General features: G+C 39.0%; 1 protein-coding gene across 1 annotated transcript; it reads right to left on the minus strand.

The window, feature by feature from the left end:
- Positions 1-1,018: 1,018 nt before the first annotated feature.
- LOC136266408 (probable serine/threonine-protein kinase DDB_G0271402) lies at positions 1,019-17,645 on the minus strand. Its single transcript, XM_066061424.1, has 3 exons — positions 17,384-17,645; positions 13,467-14,170; positions 1,019-2,037 (listed from the first exon to the last, which is right to left on the minus strand). Exons 1-3 carry the CDS (start codon positions 17,631-17,633, stop codon positions 1,102-1,104), a joined length of 1,890 nt encoding a protein of 629 aa, XP_065917496.1. The 5' UTR covers positions 17,634-17,645; the 3' UTR covers positions 1,019-1,101.
- Between the last annotated feature and the right edge of the window lie 2,788 nt (positions 17,646-20,433).

Below are 20,433 nucleotides of genomic sequence, written 5' to 3' on the forward strand. Positions count from 1 at the left end.
TGTGTGTACATGTGGCCATTGAGGTAACAAAATCTCAAAAGATTCCTCTTGCTTATTCTCACAAGGTGTCAGGGAACATGTACATCAGGTGGAGCAGATGTTACTGGATCATCTAACAATAACAATGTGTTACATTAAGTCATTAACTGTCATACAGCTGGAAATGTGATCATCAGATCAAGAGAGTTAGTGACATAGTGCCATAGGCGATTCTAAGGGGGGACAGGGGGCCATGGTTCCCCCTGCTGAAAAATAACTTTTTAAAAATCTTGGGGAAAAGGTGCAGTATAGATTGCCATCATTATTTTTAGCATATTTCATGTTTATAGCATAAATTTTAGGTTGTTTTCAAGCCTTCAAATTGCAAAATCCTGCAGCTTCTGGGAGTTGTGCTCGCAGATCTCCCTGAAATTCTACTTTATTTTACAGCCATACAACAATAGTCATGCTGTTCCAGGAGTAGTGGAGCAGGCCAAAGAGTGAGGGGGGCCAGGCCAGCTGTAAGTTGAAGGCCAAAAAAAATAAAAGTCACTACCTGCTGACAATAGCTGCTCTCCACCAATTAAATCTCCTTATTTATAACTACACATATGTATCTAAGTAGCTTGCTACACTGCTTCCATAAAAGTCCACCACCTATGTGCTGTTCCTACTTCCCCCCACTGTACAGGTCAGGTCTAGAATCACCACTGCATAGTGTTGATAGCTCCACATGTATGTATCTTTGTATTGGGAATATTAGTGATGGTTGATAATCACAACGGTGTCTTGTAGGGAACAAGGGATGAGTTGATAGCAGTGAAAGAAGACAGCATCTTACTATGTGATTCTTTGAGGAATATTTGAGAGGTGAGGGTATTCACACATATCACATGTTACTATGGTAACAATCCTGTTGTGAATGTCTGACAATTGTGTTATATAGTGACCCAGTCCATGAGATTTGTGTTATAGCAATATTCATTAGAAATACATATAATATTATATCAATCAGTTATAATTAAAAATACACATTACCAGTTAGTACAATTACTAGTTTACTAACAACTTGTTATTAATAAGATGGTACAATGATAATTATAACATGTGCAATGTATACAGTTACTGTGGCTCACATGAACCAATCCATACAGTATTAGTAAACTGTACCTTGTCATCATCATACCCTCCCACTACAACTATTTTGTTATCAGCTACACTAATTACAGCTGGTTCACTTCTTACTGATGGGAGTTGTCCTATAACTTCCCAGCTGTGACTGACCTTGTTGAATATGTTAATGTCACTAGTGTACACATAACCACTTCCTGTCTCCTTCACTCCACCTAATGTTAGTAGGTGTCTACCTTGTATGCTGACAGGAGTTGAATAGCACCATGAAGTATCTTGTTGTGAACTCCACTTCAACTGGTGACTGGAAAGAGTGTCCAGTGGAGCAGTAAATACTGCTGGGGACATGTTGCCATCTTTATAGACCCCTCCTAACAGGTAGAGGGTGTTGTCTTTTATCACTGACTTCTGTCTGGAGTGTGGTAGTGGTAGATCACTAGTAGTGTACCACTGTCCAGTGGTACTGTCAAACAATTCAGTAGTGGCTAATCTCCTGTACAGGTAATCTTTACCTCCAGTTATTATTAGTGTTCCCTGATGACCAACTGCTGTGGCACTATGTCTTGGTGTAGTCATTCTGGTGTACTCTTTTAGGTGATCACCATCTAGTGACAATATCTTGTTGGTCACCTTATCACTTCTATCGCATCCTCCAGCAGTGATCAACTGGTTGTTGAGGGTGGTCATGGCAAAAGAGCTATAAGGAGTGTTGATAGGAGAAGGGCTCCATGAGTTGTTAATAGGATTGTATACATCTATCCTGTATGAGTACCCTCCAGTCTCATTACCTCCTCCACTGTAGACCTTCCCATCACATAACACAGCAGTGTGATGTCCACGCTTCACTGGCGCAGGGGCTCCATCTTGCCACTTGATGTTCACTGGTCCACTGAACAGGTCTGGTGTGGGGGACTGGACCATTTGTTCCTAAGCAACAACAATAAATTAGTAATAACAATGTTAACATGTTGTTTACACAACAAACACATTAGATGAATGGTTACTATAGTAATTGGTCACCAAACACATTTAGGGATTCACACATGTTATGTATATACACTAATAACAAGTACTATTGCTAATAGTGTTATTATAATATTGTGTGCATGTTACCATAAACAATTCATGTAGTCATATACCCTGTAGACATAAGGGACATGGTAGGGTATTCCATCACTCATCTTCACCCCACCATCAAGACACTGTTTATAGCTAATGTATTGTACATGTACACATTGTACATGTGTAGAAAATGATCAGTTTATTTTGTTACTGTTGTCTAGGAGTTTGTTGGATTAGTTCAAAATGGCTAAGGAACAGATAAGGAAGAACTGAAAGTGATGAAAAGAACAATAGTAAGTTGAGTATACTGTTTTGGTGATAATGGAGTCAATAGTACACTATTAACATATAATACTCCCATGACAACTTGTGAATGGTAGTTTTTCTGGTTGGTAGGTACATCCGCTTAATAGAAAATAACATGTATTAGTGCATGTACCTAATAAAAACCTTGTCATGAGTGTTAACTCTCTTGAAGTGGTGTGATTAGCAGTCACCACATATGCATCAATAAAAAATATTTAGAGTTCAGTTCCTGCAAAAATCCATCTTGTGGAGCACAGATGTGATCAAACTTTGTCATCTCCTCTGCTATATTATAGTAACATGTAAGGCACTCCCCATGACTGCCACCACCTGCTACGTGTGCTAACAATGACTTTATTGGGTGGCTTAATATAAAAATAAATTAAAATACAGTAATCTACTGAAATAGTGACTAAGTTCAGTTTGAAGCTGCCACTCCCATGAGTCTTCTCTAAGACTGCCCTTCACACTTCCGGATATTCTTGGATATGATCGTCCAGACTCCACACTTTCCTCCTCCTTTTTTGGTTGATCCCTTGGGAGATGTTGAAGTGATTATCAACCATTTTTAATTGACATAATGATATTCAAGCTGGGCTTGTATTTTGATTATATCACTGTGTTTATTTATGTATCTATAATCTAATCAAAAACAGCCAAGCTGTAAAAAAGGTGCGGCCCCCAAAAAGGCCATGGTGAAAAAAGATGTGAAATCCAAGGTGGCGGCCAAGAAATGGCTGTGATGGTAGGTTAATAGTAAAAATTTTAATAACGACAATTCAGATGAATTTTGTGCCGCTTGGTCTTGGCACCAAATTCACCTGAATTGTCGTTATTAAAATTTTTACCATTAACCTACCATCACAGCCATTTCTTGGCCGCCACCTTGGATTTCACATCTTTTTTCACCATGGCCTTTTTGGGGGCCCCACCTTTTTTTACAGCTTGGCTGTTTTTGATTAGATATCACTTCTTTTTGTGTTTGTATACTGCAAAGCCGGCCTATGGCTGGCTTTGGGGCTTTTTTAACCTATGTGTTTTTTTCTTTACTACAGGAAGAAGAAAAGAACTTAAAGAAGAATTTTAGTACTTCAATTATTTTTGATTTTATTAGTAATTATACAAATTATATACATATATTTATTACATGCCCATTATGCCCCACAGGATATTTTTTTGCAGCTGATCTCTCTACTGGGTGACTTGAAATGTAGCTGAACTATATACAGGATGGTTTCTTTGTAGCTGAACTCTCTACAAGATAACCTCTTCTAGCTGGTCTCTCTACAGGGTATTTTGTTTCTAGCTGAACTCTCTACAGGTGATTTGTTTGCAGCTAAACTCTCTACATGGTGGTGTCTTTGTAGCCGAACTCTCTACATGATGGTTTCTTTGTAGCTGAACTCTCTATAAGGTGACTTCGTCTAGCTGAACTCTCTACAGGGTGATTTTTTTGTAGCTGAACTCTCTGCAGGGTGATTTGTTTGCAGCTGAACTGTCTACATGATGGTTTCTTTGTAGCTGAACTCCTTACATTGTGTCTAGTTTCTAGCTGATCTCTCTACAGGGTGATTTGTTTGTAGCTGATCTCTCTACAAGTTGATTTGTGTGTAGCTGATCTTTCTACAGGTTGATTTGTTTGTAGCCGATCTCTCTACAGGGTAATTTGTTTGTAGCTGAACTCTGTACAAGGTGCTTTTTTGTAGGTGATCTCACTGCAGGTTGATTTGTTTGTAGCTGAACTCACTAAAGGGTGATTTGCTTGTAGCTGAACTCCTTACATTGTGTCTAGTTTCTAGCTGATCTCTCTACAGGGTGATTTGTTTGTAGCTGAACTCTCTATAAGGTGATTTGTTTGCAGCTGAACTCTCTACATGGTGGTTTCTTTGTTGCTGAACTCTCTACAGGGTGTTTTGCTTGTAGCTGAACTCTCTACAGGGTGATTTGTTTCTAATTTATCTCTCTACAGGTTGATTTGTGTGTAACTGATCTCTCTACAAGCTGATTTGTTTGTAGCTGAATTCTCTGCAAAGTGTTTTGTTTGTAGCTGACCTCTCTTCAGGGTGATTTGTTTCTAGCTGATCTCTCTACAGGGTGATGTTTTGTAGCTGACCTCTCTTCAGGGTGATTTGTTTCTAGCTGATTGCTCTGTAGGTTGATTTGCTTGTAGATGAACTCTCTACAGGGTAACTTGCTTGTAGCTGAACTCCTTACTTTGTGTCTAGTTTGTAGCTGAACTCCTTACATTGTGTCTAGTTTCTAGCTGATCTCTCTACAGGGTGATTTGTTTGTAGCTGATCTCTATACAAGTTGATTTGTGTGTAGCTGATCTCTCTGCAGGGTGATTTGTTTGTAGCCGATCTCTCTACAAGGTAATTTGTTTGTAGCTGAACTATCTATAAGGTGATTTGTATGTAGCTAATTTCTCTGCAGATTGATTTGTTTTAGCTGAACTCTGATTTGTTTTTAGCTTATCTCTGTACAGGTTGATTTGTGTGTAACTGATCTCTCTACAAGCTGATTTGTTTGTAGCTGATAACTCTGCAGGTTGATTTGTTTCTAGATGATCTCTCTACAGGTTGATTTGTTTGTTGCTGATCGCTCTAAAGGTTGATTTGTTTGTAGCTGAACTCTCTACAAAATGTTTTGTTTGTAGTTGATCTCTCTACAAGGTGATTTTTTGTAGCTGACCTCTCTTCAGGGTGATTTGTTTCTAGCTGATATCTCTACAGGGTGATTTTTTGTAGCTGACCTCTCTTCAGGGTGATTTGTTTCTAGCTGATCTCTCTACAGGTTGGTTTGTTTGTAGCTGAACTCTATACAAGTTGATTTGTGTGTAGCTGATCTCTCTGCAGGGTGATTTGTTTGTAGCCGATCTCTCTACAAGGTAATTTGTTTGTAGCTGAACTATCTATAAGGTGATTTGTATGTAGCTAATTTCTCTGCAGATTGATTTGTTTTAGCTGAACTCTGATTTGTTTTTAGCTTATCTCTGTACAGGTTGATTTGTGTGTAACTGATCTCTCTACAAGCTGATTTGTTTGTAGCTGATCACTCTGCAGGTTGATTTGTTTCTAGATGATCTCTCTACAGGTTGATTTGTTTGTTGCTGATCGCTCTAAAGGTTGATTTGTTTGTAGCTGAACTCTCTGCAAAATGTTTTGTTTGTAGTTGATCTCTCTACAAGGTGATTTTTTGTAGCTGACCTCTCTTCAGGGTGATTTGTTTCTAGCTGATATCTCTACAGGGTGATTTTTTGTAGCTGACCTCTCTTCAGGGTGATTTGTTTCTAGCTGATCGCTCTACAGGTTGGTTTGTTTGTAGCTGAACTCTCTACACGGTGATTTGCTTGTCGCTGAACTCCTTACATTGTGTCTAGTTTCTAGCTGATCTCTCTACAGGGTGATTTGTTTGTAGCTGATCTCTCTACAAGTTGAATTGTGTGTAGCTGATCTCTCTGCAGGTTGATTTGTTTGTAGCCGATCTCTCTACAAGGTAATTTGTTTGTAGCTGAACTGTCTAAAAGGTGATTTGTTTGTAGCTGATCTCTCTGCAGGTAGATTTGTTTTAGCTGAACTCTCTACAGGGTGATTTATTTGTAGCTGAACTCCTTACATTGTGTGTAGTTTCTAGCTGATCTCTCTACAGGGTGATTTGTTTGTAGCTGATCTCTCTACAAGTTGATTTGTGTGTAGCTGATCTCTCTGCAGGTTGATTTGTTTGTAGCCGATCTCTCTATAGGGTAATTTGTTTGTAGCTGAACTCTCTATAAGGTGATTTGTTTGTAGTTGATATCTCTGCGGGTTGATTTGTTTTAGCTGAACTCTCTACAGGCTGATTTGTTTGTAGCCGATCTCTCTACAGGGTAATTTGTTTGTAGCTGAACTCTCTACAAGTTGATTTGTGTGTAGCTGATCTCTCTGCAGGTTGATTTGTTTGTAGCCGATCTCTCTACAGGGTGATTTTTTTGTAGCTAACCTCTCTTCAGGGTGATTTGTTTCTAGCTGATCTCTCTACAGGGTAATTTTTTTTAGCTGACCTCTCTTCAGGGTGATTTGTTTCTAGCTGATTGCTCTACAGGTTGATTTGTTTGTAGATGAACTCTCTACAGGGTAATTTGCTTGTAGCTGAACTCCTTACATTGTGTCTAGTTTGTAGCTGTTCTCTCTGCAGGGTGATTTGTTTGTAGCCGATCTCTCTACAAGGTAATTTGTTTCTAGCTGAACTATCTATAAGGTGATTTGTACATAGCTGATCTCTCTGCAGATTGATTTGTTTTAGCTGAACTCTCTACAGGGTGATTTGTTTCTAGCTTATCTCTCTACAGGTTGATTTGTTTGTTGCTGATTGCTCTAAAGGTTGATTTGTTTGTAGCTGAACTCTCTGCAAAATGTTTTGTTTGTAGTTGATTTCTCTACAAGGTGATTTTTTGTAGCTGACCTCTCTTCAGGGTGATTTGTTTCTAGCTGATATCTCTATAGGGTGATTTTTTGTAGCTGACCTCTCTTCAGGGTAATTTGTTTCTAGCTGATCGCTCTACAGGTTGGTTTGTTTGTAGCTGAACTCTCTACAGGGTGATTTGCTTGTAGCTGAACTCCTTACATTGTGTCTAGTTTCTAGCTGATCTCTCTACAGGGTGATTTGTTTGTAGCTGATCTCTACAAGTTGAATTGTGTGTAGCTGATCTCTCTGCAGGTTGATTTGTTTGTAGCCGATCTCTCTACAAGGTAATTTGTTTGTAGCTGAACTATCTATAAGGTGATTTGTTTGTAGCTGATCTCTCTGCAGGTTGATTTGTTTTAGCTGAACTCTCTACAGGGTGATTTGTTTTTAGCTGAACTCCTTACATTGTGTGTAGTTTCTAGCTGATCTCCCTACAGGGTGATTTGTTTGTAGCTGATCTCTCTACAAGTTGATTTGTGTGTAGCTGATCTCTCTGCAGGTTGATTTGTTTGTAGCCGATCTCTCTACATGTAATCTGTTTGTAGCGGAACTCTCTATAAGGTGATTTGTCTGTAGCTGATCTCTCTGCAGGTTGATTTGTTTTAGCTGAACTCTCTACAGGGTGATTGCTTGTAGCTGAACTCCTTACATTGTGTCTAGTTTCTAGCTTATGTCTCTACAGGGTGATTTTTTGTAGCTGAACTCTCTACAGGGTGATTTGTTTCTATCTTATCTCTCTACAGGTAGATTTGTGTTGATTTGTTCATTGCTGATCGCTCTAAAGGTTGATTTGTTGCAGCTGAACACCCTGCAAAGTGTTTTGTTTGTAGCTGATCACTCTAAAGGGTAATTTGTTTGTAGCTGAACTCTCTCCACAGTGACTTGTGTGTAGCTGAATTCTGTGTAACTGAATTCTCTAGAGAGTGACTTAATTGTAGCTGAATTCTCTACACAGTGCATGACTTGTTTATAGCTGAACTTTCTTCAGTATGACTTGTAATGTTCTGAATCTCTATAGTGATATATTTGCTTAACTCTCCACATGGTGACTGTCTTCTTGCTGAACTGTTTATAAGATTAACTGTTTGCAGCTGAACTCCCTACAGAATAACTTGTGATGTAATAAAATTCTATAATGGAATAAATTATCCGAATGCTCTATTAGGGTGACTGTTCTATTAGAGTATCTCGATCTCGCATTTGCTACACGGAGTTGGCTTTCGAATCATAACTCAGTGGTTTGTAATCCGATTCTTCTGTACTACTGCAAGAACTTTCAATGAAGATTATTCCAGCTATACACCGATTTTCAGCTCATTGCTCTAAGCGGTTTGCCTAGTAGGCGTGAAAACTAATACTTTTTTATTCATTAAAATCGATCGCGTAATTGTGACACAGGTTGGGTTTTGTGTCATATCTCCGTGGTCTTTATCTCGATTCCTTTCAAACCACCAAAAGGCACTCCTACGATGGTTACTCCATCTACATAGCAATTGTCAACTCATTCCATGAAGCGGTTTACCCTGTAGGCGTGACAACAAATCGATCTTGTTTTACGCGAATAATCGGTCATAACTCCTGAACCATTCATCGGATTTGTACCAAATTTGATGCTAGGATTCGCCTTTGGACTCCCTTTCTGTGTGCCAAATTTCAAGGCGATCGGAGTACGCGTTTGCTTGTTACAGCAATTTTTGCAAGTGTGCGAAAATACGAAGAAGAAGAAAAAAACGAAGAAAAAAAAACGAAACTTTGGCAGCTCGTATCTCGGAAATGGCTGGAGCGATTTCCTTCAAATTTGGAATGTAGACTCCCGTGGCTGGCGGGCAACTGTGTAGCAAATTTGGTTCCAATCAGATAAGTGATTACCGAGATACAAAGGTGTGAAAATGACGTTTTCGTTCTTCCTGTCAATATACTCACGGTGTGGCGCGCCGGCTTCTTGGGCCGCACGACACACTACCGTGTGTCTTGATGCTGACGTGAATTATGTGTATAAAAAGCGGGCATTGATATTAATTTTGTACTGACATAAAAGTATCCATCTATGAACAGTGAACTTTCGTCTTGTCCTTCATGACAAAGTGGCGCTGCGAGCAGGGTCGTTGATGACTATTCGAGATGTCAGGACCAATACGAAAGCTTACTGGACCAGCGAAGTCCCGTGGACAGCGAACCACTGAGGAAGTAGAGGCTCTACTGGAAACTGTTCCAGAGGAAGACAAGTTCGACGGAGACGAGATGAAGGTTAAAACTCTTATCCACAGGCTTTCGAGCCATGTTTTGATGCTTGAGAAGTGTAACAAGGACTGGACTGGCCAGCGTACTGAACAATACAAAGGGCGAAGGCTGCTGAAGAGCAAAAATATTCATGAGCTGCCGATGGTGATGAATAAAGCTGTGACCTGGACCAAACATACATAACTGATTATTGGTTCCCTACAACCGATTGATTAACTGATTAATTGGCTTAATGATGATTTTTACATTTTCAATGTCATTTTGTATATTAACAGTGTTTTCTTAATCAAGTTTGCTGTTTGACATAAGAGATAAGGGGAAAGAGTGGCTTTAATTTGTGATGTGTAATCCCTAATAAACAAGCAATAAACAGCCTCCTCACTCACTTTAGTGCACTCTTTATGGCCAAATTGTAAGCAATTATGTGGTCATGTGATCCAATTGTATAATTGGTTGTTGCATACATAGCCCGATTATCAATCACCCTCAACAATAACCGATTGATTAACCGATTATTGCATAACCGATTTACAGCCCTAGTGATGAAGGGTTTATTGAAGCCATTTTTAATGGGAATGAGATTGTTTCCAGGCTGCAAGCAAGAATAACATTTATCAATCGAAAACGTGATGCAGCCAACCATTTGTCGGCCTCTTCCCAGTCTGAAATTCAACCTTTTATTCAAGCAGCCATACAAGAAAGTTTGTCAATAACAAGACATTTACAGAATAATATTAGTCATTAAAACAAGAAAACGCTAATAGACGGCTGGATATAGAATTTTGTTAAAACTCAGATTTTAGTCTCACTGCCAGCCTGCCTGTCTGACCACAGTCACAAGGCTGGAGTCCAAACAAAGCAGCACACGGCCACCATTTTACACCACAATAAGAAACTCACCAGTGAGATGTGCCTTTTGTGGTTCCAAGTGTGTGCTCTCTGTGCCTTGTCTTTTCTTTAATCATCAATCAGGCTAGTCTTCTTCCTTCTCCATGCAATGAAACCATATTGAGGCATTAATTTTTCCTATTAACACTTTCCTTGAGCAGCATCTTTAGAAGCCGCAAGCTTATTGAAGCACTTATGCTTGGTAGATACCTGTGGGTTCAACGCCACACCTATTACTTAATTAATGTAATCTAGTTGAGATAACGATCGAGCACCGAGACCATACCTCTTAACAATCTATCATGATGACACACCCTGTTATTATTGACCTATCTTGCTAGCACAATGAAATTGTGACACACAACCTGGTAGTGAAAGGCTGACTTGAGGTACAGTCACACATATATAAGTATAACAAACAAACAAAAAAAACTAGTATATTAAAATTATTAATCTAAGAATGAAGTAGGGATCCAAGTAATAAAAAGTAGTGAGACAAGTGATGAATTAATGATGGTATTTCCTGGTGGGCTACTTTGGCATTGAACAAAATTATTTTTATAGCATAAGCAATCAGTTATCGACCAACGTCTATTATCGGCCAAAACAATGTCTATTTTATTGTCCTATAGAATCTGGATTAAAACACGATCGAATCTAGATTTAGTTTTGAATTATGTTTGGATGCTATGTGAAATACTTCAAATAGGACGCTGTGATGCCTCATGCTGCTTTACTTAGTTTTTCTACCAGCTAAAATCAACTGCTATTACATTGGACTGTTGGTTAATGACCAGTGGTTTGTGAATAGTTTAGTTTTGTTATGCCAGTCTGTTATTCTTGCCGTGAAAATTAGGCACCAGCCTATTATGCTGGCATAATTTTGGCATAATAGGTGCCTGAAAGCATCAAACATAATTGTCATATTAAGCAAAAATGCATGCCACAGAAAAAGGTTGACTTACAATAATAGAACAGTCGATGCCACTGATATGGCATTAAATAATTATCTAACACGACTGTTATTATAGTTTACAGTGCTTGCACAACAAGTACTTTTTACATTTAACCAGTTACTCATAAGCCAAAGTTTATCATTATCCATAGAAAGAAACAAAACATTGGAACTGTGGTAAAATTTTTGAGCATAATTATGAGCATAATAGGCAGAATTTTTTAGCACTGCAGCATAGCATAATAGGCAAAATTAAAAGCATAATAGGCTGGTGTCCAGTGAAAATGATGTTTGTAGTGTACTGAACTTAATCCATGTTATTTCTTTTGTTATAGAGCACACTGAACCCTACACAAGATGTTCAAGCTAAGAAGGGACAAGCTGAAATCGTTTTAAAGTCTCTAGTGATTGTCTGTGTCGGAATAATCACGCTTCCAGGTGGAATAATTTTTGTTTACAATCCATGCTTGTGTTTACAAGATAGTCACTGCCAGTGTTGGGAGTAACGCGTTATGTAATATTATTACTTTTGTGGTAACTAAGTAATATAATGAAATATGCTATAAAAACAGGTAATATAACTCAAATTACTTTACTTGCAAATGTAACACGTTACCTAAGTAATATAGTTACTGTAATAAATCTAATGTTACATAATATTATTACTACAAGTAACAAAGTTACTAATCTCGTTAGTGAACCACTGAGTAACTCCTAGCCACAACAAAGTAGTGAAGCCTACTGAATGAAGCTTATTCACCAGCTTCTTACTCATAACCAAGATTTGTACATTGTCCAACAACGCAATCATGTCACGTGATAAGGTGGTAGTTTCACACGTGACAGCTTAAGGCTGTGGACACAAAGTAATATAATATGTAATATTATTATAGTTACTTTATTTTATGGGTAATATGTAACTGTAACTAAATAGTTCAGTTGCAAGTAATATGTAATATGTAACTAGTTACTTTTATAAAGTAACTTGCCCAACACTGGTCACTGCTTATATATTTGACATGGAATTCGTGTCTTGTGGACTGTTAAAGGTAGTTTTAATCATCATGAATATAATTAGTGGCTGTACAATGACAGCCATTATGAATTGACAAAGAAGATGGAAAGGTCCCTTGTGGTAGTTAGAAGTGATGAGTAATGGAGCTACAGCTCTTAAAGCAAGATGAATCACAGCAAAGTCTTGTGAGACTATCTACATCCTGTAGACAACAGGAGAATTGTATAAGCAATGGTAGGCTGGAAGAGTGTTTACAAATGAAAATACACTCACTTTCAGGCATGTATAATTGACTATTGTATTTAGAAGTTTGGAGCCTTGTAACCAGCTGTCAAGTGTTGAACATGTTACACTGCACAGTAATAAGTGCATAAGACACCCATCACAGTGGATAGAGGTTGTCAGTTATCGTTTACGTATAAAGAGCTTGTATGTCATTGGGTAGATTGCTGGATAGCAGGAAACAAACTAGCTAAATCTGAACTCAGTGGCACCAAGATTATTCTGCTGAGCTTTGTTACATCATTGATGAAGCAATTGTTCTATAAATTCATTTTGGATTGTGTTAAAGTGTTAAAATACTTGAGTGATTGTTTTACAGTATTAGAAATTGATTTTGAGTGTTTTTGAAAATCTCGTATAAGACTTACATGAAAATTACAGTTAGTACTGGTAGACTATTTTGTAGTATTGGCAGGATTTAGTTTTGAATTGTGTGTGGATACTATGTGAAATACTTCAAATAGGACAATAATTGATGTATGCAAGTTATCGAGTGGCCGATAAATGACGTCTACCGATGATAATTGATGCCTTACACCACTGCCTTTGGCCGGATACTACTGACGAATGCTGATGCCTTGAACGCCGGTACATTGTGTACACCTAGAGTATTAAATTGCCTATCACTGGGTATAAAAAGTTTGTGTATATCTTGTTCTAAACGAGATTCCCTTAGGTTGGCAATTAACCAGGCCGACGATTGATTGCTTACGCTAACATGCCAATGTAGGGATTTTCCCACCAAGCTATGTTGTAATACCATATCATTCATCTCTTGTTTTGCTACTTTTTATTGCTTGGATCCCTACTTCATTTTTAAACTAACAATTTTTAATATACTAGTATATAATTATCAGTAAGTATGTGAAGAGAAGTAACTAAAAACTTTAACTTAACTTTGAAGGCTTCAAATTTTCTCAGTTATGAATTTGGTCGCATGCTCTGTCAAATTAACACATCAAGAAATTCCAGGTGTTCATTTAGTGAAGGGAACATGGAACTACATATTGTTACTCCAGCTCATGACACACTACTCGGGTGGTAACAACATTTTTGGTCCTTATGACAAACTACCGTGTGTCTTGAAATATTACATTATTCAAAATTACAATCTAAGTGCATTACATTAATCATTCATTAGCAACCTTCACTGCATGTACAAACCTGTTGAGATGACTGACCAGATACCTCAGCCCACCATACTATGGGACTCATCCCCTCACAACCAGTCTGATGACTACACACATCTTTTACCCTTTTGATTTCCATGGAGACCTCCAACACTGAAGGACGCTTCTCAGGATTGTCACTCAAACATGATGTCACTAGTGACACTAAGTCTGCAGCCCCTCCAGTAAACATGTTGAGGTATTTCTGACGTCTCATCACCTCTGATACTACTTCCCATCTGTCAGTGTTACGACTGAGTTGTTCTCGGTCAGTAAGTTCAGGCCACTGCTGGGTAATAACAATAAGAGCTACTCCTCCATAAGAAAAGACATCTAATGGTGGACCATATACTGGCCTTTTGGTGAGTGCCTCGGGTGGCATGAAATCTGGTGTTCCTGGGAATTTAGTCATTGTCATTTTACTGTCAGTCTGCATCACTTTAGCAACACCCAGGTCAGTGATCTTGGCTTCTAGGCTCCTCCCCAGCAATATGTTATTTGGGGTGAGGTCACAGTGTACGATGGGAGGATTCCTACTATGGAGGTACCTTAGACCGAGGCACACTTCATCCAATATGGATAGTTTGACATTCAATGGTATATTGTTGTAGTTCTCCACCAGACCCCTCAGGCTAAGTTGCATTTTCTCCATTACCATAACAGGTAATCTGTACTGGTCACGTGCAGGATAATACACTCCTATGAAGTGAATGATTAATAGGGCGATCACATGACACACCTGCCATCTTATGCACCTATCAATGTGTTGCCCCACCACCCCCCCCTCCCCCCGGGCGTAAGTGGGGCTTTACAGGGGGAATTGACACGAAACTGTTGCCCCACTATGGGGCATTTGACGATCGTTCATTAAGCGCCCAAGTATTTTTTTTCCGTTGTAACTTGGCTATGCTATGTCAAATCCCGAGTAAATCCTCGTGATGCAACTGGGGCCAACAGTGGGGATTTGAGACACGATAGGTTTGCCCTACTATGGGGAATTTGACATTCGGGTGTGTCAAATCCCCACTATAGCCCCATATATACCCGAGGGGGGGGGGGGTGGGACAATACATTGATGGGTGCATTCGGCCATAGCATACCTATTTGAAAAGTTGTTGCTCGGACCCGACCGACCCACTTTTTATAAAAGACCAAAAATAAACTCACGTGATTAATGCACCTATCAATGTATTGCCCCACCACCGCCCCCCCTCGGGCGTATGTGGGGCTTTACAAGGGGGATTGACACGAAACTGCTGCCCCACTATGGGGCATTTGACGATCGTTCAGTAAGCACCCAAATATTTTTTGTTGTAACTTCCTTCGCTGTCAAATCCCGAGTAAATCCCGCGTTTCAACTGGGGCCAACGGTGGGGATTTGACACGATAGGTTTACCCTACTATGGGGCATTTGACATTCGGCTGTGTCAAATCCCCACTATAGCCCCATATATGCCCGAGGGGGGTAGTGGGGCAATACATTGATAGGTGCATAACAATCACGTAATGTTGGCGGACTTGTAGCCGAAATGGCGGCTAATGCGTGGTTATCTGTTTTAGCGAAGAAAGGAGCTGTTGTTGTGTACCCTCGTACAATTCGTTGTCAACAATGGTAGGGTCCGCAACGTGAAATTTCGACCTCCGAGAATCAACTACTAAACCACCCACAAATGCTAGGTTTGGTACCACTTAGAAAATGCCAGATTGGCGTTATTTTCATTAACGTCTTGTCGTGCAAATCGGCGAATATGCTTACAAATTACGAGATTTTTTGCTATATCTTTAAGGAAATGTCTTTTAAAGCTACAATACGCACTCTCAACCTTTCTTATTAACTTTACTCTAAACTAAAACCATCAGTGGCTGCATTGTCTGGAGCAATTTCCAGCCGCAGCATCGCGAAAATGAAATTTTGGACTCGAAAAAGTTTCGATGCCACTAGAGCACACAGTAGCGATGCCAAAGTAACCCTCCCAGGTCAAACTGGTCTGGCATGGATCCAACTACTACCACACCAAATATCATCGAATTCCAAAATTGTTTGCCATCTGGCTGAGCTCGACGGCTGTCAAAAATTCGTCAAAAATGCCGATTTTATTCACTGACGGGAACTTTTACTAGCCAGATGTACTAGTTTACTTCTAAAAAGCTTGCTAGACCCATAGACAGTAGCTATCATTCATAGGGTTGGTCTCTCAAAATTCGCCAAAATACCGATATCCACGAATTTTGCCGATATCGACCAATTTACAACCCGTTAAAGAAAGCTTTCACAGCACACGTGATGCTTTTCCTCTCTAAAGTCATGCTGCATCCTTGTTTAGTTATATTCTTCCATAGAGTGGCAATGGCGGCTCTCTTGTCCAGGCTAAAATCCATCGAAATTCCCATCTCACCATTTGTCATCAATTTTAGGAAGTTTTACAAGTCAAACATGCTGGTTTGCCTCTCTACATCTTTATTGGACGTTTCGATCACCTTCGTCTGTGTAGGCGCCTTTCTTCAGTCTCTTGAAAATGTCAGAGCACGCCAATCGGGCACAACCATCAACACCACTTGCTGCTTATTTTGTTTCATTGATTCCACGAAAATCCAGCAGAAATATTACATAACCCGACTGGAGTTAGTCTAGTTCTAATATCCACCTTGGGAACTCTACACGAATGGAAATTTCGATTGTGGTTTATTGATAATCGGCATTTGCATTTCGTTAATCATTTGTATAGACATGTAGATTACAATATTTAGAGCTAGACTAACTCCATTTTCGCTCTATTACATTTCTGATGGTTTTCCTGTCATTCTTGCGTGGAACCAATGAAACAAAATAAGCATTAACTGGTATTGATGGTTGCGCCCAATTGGCGTGCTCTGACGTTTTCAAGACGCTGAAGAAAGCTGACTACACAGACGAAGGTGATTGAATGATCCAGCAAGGATGTAGAGTGGTAAACCAGCATGTTTGACATGTAAAACTTCTGAAAACTGATGACAAATGGTGAGATGGGCATTTCGATGGATTTTAGCCTGGATAAGAGAGCCGCCAGTGCCACCTTATGGACGAATATAACTAAACAAAGATGCAGCATGACTGTAGAGAGGAAAAGCATCACGTTTGCTGTGCAAGATTCCTTTAACGGGTTGCAAATTAGTCGATATCGGCAAAATTCGTGGATATCGGCATTTGGCAGAATTTGAGGTAGCTAGAAGAGCTGCCAGACCAACCCTATGAATGAAAGCTACTGGCTATGGTTCTAGCAAGCTTTTGAGAAGTAAACTAGCACATCTGGCTAGTAAAAGTTCCCGTCAGTGAATAAAATCGGCATTTTTGACGAATTTTTGACAGCCGTCGAGCTCAGCCAGATGGCAAACAATTTTGGAATTCGATGATATTTGGTGTGGTAGTAGTTGGATCCATGCCAGACCAGTTTGACCTGGGAGGGTTACTTTAGCATCGCTACTGTGTGCTCTAGTGGCATCGAAACTTTTTTTTGAGTCCGAAATTTCATTTTCGCGATGCTGCGGCTGGAAATTGCTCCTGACAATGCAGCCACTGATGGTTTTAGTTTAGAGTAAAGTTAATAAGAAAGGTTGAGAGTGCGTATTGTAGCTTTAAAAGACATTTCCTTAAAGATATAGCAAAAAATCTCGTAATTTGTAAGCATATTCGCCGATTTGCACGACAAGACGTTAATGAAAAATAACACCAATCTGGAATTTTCTAAGTGGTACCTAGCCTAGCATTTGTAGGTGGTTTGGTAGTTGATTTTCGGAGGTCGAAATTTCACGCTGCGGACCCTAACAATGGAATGACACGTTTGCAATGTTTTTTAAAAAAAATATGATCTTTTTTTCCGACCTATACCGACCTTAAAATCCCAGCAACAATTTTTCAAATAGGTATGGCCTTACCAAGAAACTGAACGACGCACGGGTGGCGAATGGTACTCCAAATTTGACACTCGTTAAGAAAGTCGGTTGTAATCTTACGACGCCCTTCAGTTTGAGACCATTCCAACAACACCGAGTGTACCTCCTTGGCGGCGCACAGTGTTCCTTGATAGTCGACCTCAAACACTCTCCCATAAGCACCGCGACCAATTTCCTTTCCCGTGGGATTCACATCATAGAGGGTAAGATCAGTGGCAACTCTAGTGGCCATCGAGTATCTATCTTGAAGACGCCGCTTGCTATAATAGTTGGGGCGCACGCGCCGATTTAGTAGTACAATATTAAACAGGCGGTTAGTTTAGCCATAGATAATATGGTTTAGCAAGCTTTGCTACATTCTTTGTTATTATCTATGTTATTACTTGTTAAACAGGCAGCACAGCTGACTTGCCTAGGATGCATGTATGTACCTAGGAGTCTTAATTCATAAATCAGTGTCTTGGCGGTCACCTCACATATCAAAAATTTAATGTTGTCAATAAAGCATCTAGAACACTCAATTTCTTAAAACGCAATCTAAACAAATGTTCAAAACAAGTTAAAGAATCAGCTTACCTAACAATGGTGAGACCACAACTAGAGTATGCATCTGCTGCCTGGGATCCCTACCACGTTGGAGATATTTCAGAGTTAGAGAAAGTACAACGAAGAGCAGCGCGCTGGGTGTTGAATGACTATGGCAGATTCAGTTCAGTTTCTCTAATGTTGGATCAGCTGAAATGGCCTACATTGCAAATTCGTCGGAAATTATCTAGGTTACAAATATTGCATAAGATACACTACCAACAGTTATCACTCCAAATTCCTCATTATTACTTACCAAAAACACGACCAACAAGACAATACCACCATCTTCCCTATATTTTACCTACCTCATCTACCACGGCATACCAAAACAGCTATTTCTCAAGAACAATAAACGAGTGGAACATACTACCAACTGATACAATTGAAATTGCAGATACTGATCTATTTACAGCTAGACTCCAATCATATTATTGTACCTAATGTATTTGTTTATGTGATTCCTGAGCACACCAGCAGGGCTGACTGCTCAGTAAACAATAATAATAATAACAATAATGATGATGCAATAATATATACTTTGGTTGTAAATACATATAGCTAATATATTATGTGTGTTTTGTTTGTAATTTCTTTTTTTCATTCTTTTCTTGCCATGCATGCCCACAATGATACCTGATCCTGTTTGTAGTCGCATGTTGACCGAGGGCTCACATGCCTGGGGCTTCAGCAATTTTTGTCCATTAATAATAATAATAATAATAATCACAATGATAATTGTAAAAATAACTTACCAGAGTTTGAACCAATGACCTCCATACCTGACACCCGCATCCTTAACCACTGCTATCTCCCAACTTAATTTCTGCTTTATAAATGAAAATTCTAGTTGAAATCTGCTTATACTGTAAACAAATGCTTGTAATTTCATATAGATTGTTCTAGAACATTCTATTATAGAAGTCCTCAGAAAATGTGCACTCTATTACATGCATGCAGTATGTGAATCATGCAAATTGGTGCAATACAATACATTTATAAGTCTGTCTTCAATAATTATTATTGTGTCTGTGAAATTTAAAACCACGAAGTCAGCCGTAGCAGGCACTGATCCAGAAATAAAAGATGGGTGGCTGGCCCAGATTTTAAGATGAGAGTCTTAAATGTCTTGGTATACATCAGGGGAAAAGGGCTAACAATATTATCATTTAACTTGTACAGTGAAGCACATAGCTAGTAGCAGGGGTTCGAAACTCGCTTGAAATCTCGTACAGCCCTCTTTGAAATCTTGTTGAAATCTCTGAAAGTTGGTGTAAAGTTCCGTACATTTTCTGTGTACTTTCGTATTTGCAGTATCATGTCTGCTATGTCCAGCATCCCCACAAGTTTGCAGACAACTCGAGAAAGAATTCTGCATATTTCCGTACACTACGTATCACATAAGGCTATTATTTCAGATATCTAAGATTTCAATTGTTCTGAAATCTTGCCATAATTGCTTGAAATCTTAAAAATCGCAAAGATTTGAAATCTCGAACAGGATTTTTAGGAGTTGCGGATCCCTTGAGCAGCATGCCCTTATGAACATAATAAGGCCAGGCAAACTTGATTAGTTGTTTCTCATCCCCGCCCGCATCCCTTTTTACCCCACTGCCATGATTATTGCTGTTATCATAGATAGTATATTCTCCGTATACGGAGAATATACTATCTATGCTGTTATGAATCACGTGTATACGTATTTTGATGTTAGGAAGGCTGGTTATCATTTTACAGCACAGCAAATGTCACTTGCACTTCTGAAACGGTGGTAGCTAATATGTAAGTAATAGTTTTTAAAAGGTTTTAGCTAACCTTTATAACAGACAGCTTGATTTGAAGTATTTTCTTTCAAATGAATAATGAAAAATTACCTCCCACCCGCCGCATGGAAATCTGAATTTTGTGGAAGAAACTAGTAATCAAGTTTGCCTGGCCTAATGTATTTTGTAATCTCTGTACAGGCTGATCATGAGTTAACACCAGTGGTTAAAACAAACTGCAATACATCAGTGGTTAAAACAAACTGTAATACATCAGTGGTTAAAACAAACTGTAATACACTAGTGGTTAAAGCAAACTGTAATTCACCAGTGGTTATAACAAACTGTAATACACCTGTAACACCTCTGCACATACTACACATTCCTCTCTGACATATGTGATATGTAGGAGATGATAGTTTAGGTTTGCTCCATTGAATAACTAAATGTGAACTATCATCTCCTACTAATGACATGCCCCACAGGAAGAAACATCATCTTAAAGGTTATAGCTATAATATTCCCAGTATGTTTTTCACTACTTAGCCAACTTAAAATTTAACTAATTTTGAGGTAGTCGCATTATTCCACAGCCTTATATACTATAGGTGATTTGCTGCAGACATTAAAGTAAATTAAAATTGACTCAACCCTAAAGTAGACCCCATATTTTCCTTCAAGAAT

This window comes from Dysidea avara, chromosome 9 (genome assembly GCF_963678975.1).
Source record: "Dysidea avara chromosome 9, odDysAvar1.4, whole genome shotgun sequence".
NCBI classification, from domain to species: domain Eukaryota; kingdom Metazoa; phylum Porifera; class Demospongiae; order Dictyoceratida; family Dysideidae; genus Dysidea; species Dysidea avara.